Raw genomic sequence first — 3402 nt, 5'->3', positions numbered from 1 at the left:
TGAGAGTAGGGAGCAGTTGAGAAGAGCCTGGAGAGATGGAGGTATGCACTGGAGAGAAGGGGAATAAAACTCAGTAGGAGTAAGACAGAGTACATGTGTGTGAATGAAAGGGAGGGCAGTGGAGTGGTGCAGTTGCAGGGAGAAGAGGTGAGAGAGGCCTGATTAAGATGGTTAAAACATGTGCAGAAGAGGGACATGGGGTATATCAGTAGAAGGAGGAAAAGTGGAAGGCCAAGGAGGAGGTTTATGGGTGTAGTAAATGAAGATGGTGTAGTACATGTAGAGGACAGGGTAGTATGGAGAGGGATAAGCCGCTGTGGTGACCCCTAATGGGAGCAGCCAAAAGAAGAAGAAGAAGATATGAGTATATTCCCATAAATAATTTTTTATTTTAATTGTATTCAAATAATGGAAAGTTGTACTTGGAAAATACATTTTAATTGCATTTGGTCCAAATCCAGGTTTTATAGCAGAATATCAAAAGTTATAATTCTCAAAACACACACACCTGGAATGATCAATAAATCATTTTATTTTATATCCCTAACAATCAACTGCAACTGTATAAATTTTGTAGACACATACTCACTTGTGTTCACAAACCATAAATGACACTGATAGTAGATCAGTAAATATGAACACATATCAAAGGTCATGCAGAAGTTTTAGATTAGCACGGTGTGTCCTTCATTAGCTGGGGCACTAAGCTTCATTTTGCTCTTTAATGCACACATCTTCATTTGACTTTTGAGGCACAGAAGCGCTGATGTTATTTTGAGCTTATATGATCTTGGTTCTGTTTTAAGGGTCTTAAATTGGGTAACATTTTTTTAAAGATGTGTTGTACAGGAAAGTGTGCACGGTTAGTGGGTTTAATACTGTTGCCCTCTGCATTTTTGTGTATGATTGCCAACCTGCTGTTGTTCTTCCCCGATGGCAAGGTTTTAGAAAATGATCAGATCTCCCTACAGGTCTGGCTGCTAGGAGGATTCCTTGGAGGAGGCTTATTTGTAAGTAAAACATTTTTTTTTCTGTTTCATGGTTGTACCAAAATGTAATACAAAGAAAATTTAGCTATGAAACAAAGATAATTGGCTATATAGACAACTGCTTATTTACTATCCATATATTTAGTGTTATTTATTATCTATTACTCTTAGGTCTCAGTCTCTATGTTTTGGAGAAATAATATTTTTTTCTTGTAACATTAGAGGACTATTAGATAAACTGTATTAAGTGAGTCATAGTGGATTATGTACAATTGTAATTAAAGTTTAAAAAATGTCAACACCATAAAAGTCATATGATTTAATGTAAACAGCTGGTATACAATTGATCAGTAATGATCAGTAATAGAAGTTCTTTTAGATTTTTGTTTAATGATAATTTCATTGTCCCTCAGATGTTGTGTCCAAGCTGTTCAGCTATCAAAGCTGGTGGAAAGGGTTGCTGTGGGTATGGCTGCTGTGGAAATCGCTGCCGTGTAAGCAAAACTACTTTATTTTCGGGGAAATGTTCAAATCTAGTATATATGGAAAAAAGGAACACTTGTAACTGTAAAAGTAGAAACAAGTAAACTGAAATTTAAATAGAAAGTAGTCCACACAATTTCACGAATCAACTTTGTTAATCACTAATCGACTCTGTTTGACCACTTACTTTTCAAACCTGTGCAAGAGTTACTGAGGTTTAGATTTAAGCACAACTCTATATATTTACTCTAATACATAGGCCATGTAAAAACAACCTTAGTTTTAATAAGTGAAATGTGTGTTTGTGTCTGTGTGTCTGTAGATGCTGAACTCTGTGTTTTCCTCTGCATTTGGTTTGATTGGGGCAATATACAGCACCAGCGTGGCATCCTCAGCACTGGCTATTGGACCAAAGTGCCGTGGTGCCTCAGAGACCTGGGAACATCCGTTTGAGAACAAACCCGAAAAGTAGCTAATCCCTAGACTCAAGTCAAACTAAATAATTTTAATAATGTCTATTTTGTAATTGAGTACATTAAATGCTTTAGCTCTGAATGAACCTGTTTGAGATTTTAATTAACGAAATGTTAAAAAAAACTTATATTATATTATATTCCTCTCTCTCTCTCTCTCTCTCTCTCTCTCTCTCTCTCTCTCTCTCTCTCTCTCTCTCTCTCTCTCTCCAGTACCACCAGTTACTTGGTGGATAAAACTCAGTGGTCTCTCTGTATTTTCCCGGAAAACGTAGTTCTCTGGCACATCGTTCTCTTCTCCATCATACTAGGTCTGGGTCTCCTGCAGATTGTGCTTCTTGGGATCCAGGTTATTAATGGCTGCCTGGGTTGTATATGTGGGGACTGTCGAAAAAGACCAGAGGTAAATCAAAAGTTTCACAAATGTTCTGTAGTGGTTTGATAGGGAGTTGGAGACAAGAATATGGCTCAATAAATTGAATAATCAGTAATACATTTATGGCCAATCTAAAATGTGAACCCTAACCTTATTAATGGTTACACGTTTAGTAACGGGGGGCAAATAAGCATATCGTTTGCACTTTGTGTCAGTGGCTGTAAGCTGGTTAAGTGCACTCTCATCATGGAAACACTGAAAGCTGGTATAGTGGGATACATTTCCTACTCTAGATTATATCTTAAAAACCTTGGCTTGTATTTAAAAATTCATTTTAAAAGAAAACAACAAAATCTACCAAAGAATCAGCAACATTTTAAATAGTTTATTTTAATGTTTGTGTGTCACAAACGTTTTGTTTGTAATAGTTTTTTTTTTTCCACATAGAAGTAGAAACCCAAATTTTAAGATCCCACAGAGAGAAATTATCTTTTATACATGTATTTTTCTTTTGCAGGATGATGGAGGTTTGTGAGTGGAAGATATTATCAAGACAAAGCCATGGAATTAAATTCTACAATACATATTTTCTTCACTGATAAATAAGTCACATACATATCTATTTATTAAGGTGATCCACATGAACAAATTCCTGTGTTAAAAATGACTGCGCTTAAACATGCAATTTTAATCATTAATTCAAAATAGATCTATTTTTTTTTATAGTGTATTCACTGTCAGTCAAGTCAAGTCAAGTCAAATCAATTTTATTTCCATAGCGCTTTTAACAACGGACATTGTCTCAAAGCAGCAGAATTGAAGAGTTAAAATTAGTCATCTGAAAGCAACACTGCATATGTGAATATAGCTTAGATATCTACTTTTAATATCACTGTGTTATTTATATTGCTATAACAATCAATTATTAACTTTATATAGCATAAATATGTGTTAATGATTCACTAAGATTGTGTAATATCTTTACATAAAGTTTGAAGCTCTAAGGCCAGATAATAAGATTGTGTAATTGTGTGAAATCTTTGCATAAAGCTTGAAGCTCTAATAAAACTTTTACCTTTGA

The 3402-nt window shown here is 35.0% G+C and overlaps 1 protein-coding gene across 1 annotated transcript; it reads left to right on the top strand.

The window, feature by feature from the left end:
• The first annotated feature begins 699 nt into the window (after nucleotides 1–699).
• Nucleotides 700–3402, top strand: tm4sf5 (transmembrane 4 L six family member 5). Its single transcript, XM_083541191.1, has 5 exons — nucleotides 700–1010; nucleotides 1403–1483; nucleotides 1795–1940; nucleotides 2159–2348; nucleotides 2839–3402. The coding sequence occupies exons 1-5, from the start codon at nucleotides 837–839 to the stop codon at nucleotides 2854–2856; spliced, it is 609 nt and encodes a 202-aa protein (XP_083397317.1). The 5' UTR covers nucleotides 700–836; the 3' UTR covers nucleotides 2857–3402.

This window comes from Silurus aristotelis, assembly GCF_946808225.1.
Source record: "Silurus aristotelis genome assembly, chromosome: 5".
NCBI lineage: Eukaryota > Metazoa > Chordata > Actinopteri > Siluriformes > Siluridae > Silurus > Silurus aristotelis.
The sequence above is the reverse complement of the archived record's forward strand: the minus strand, read 5'-3'. Positions and strand labels throughout refer to the sequence as shown.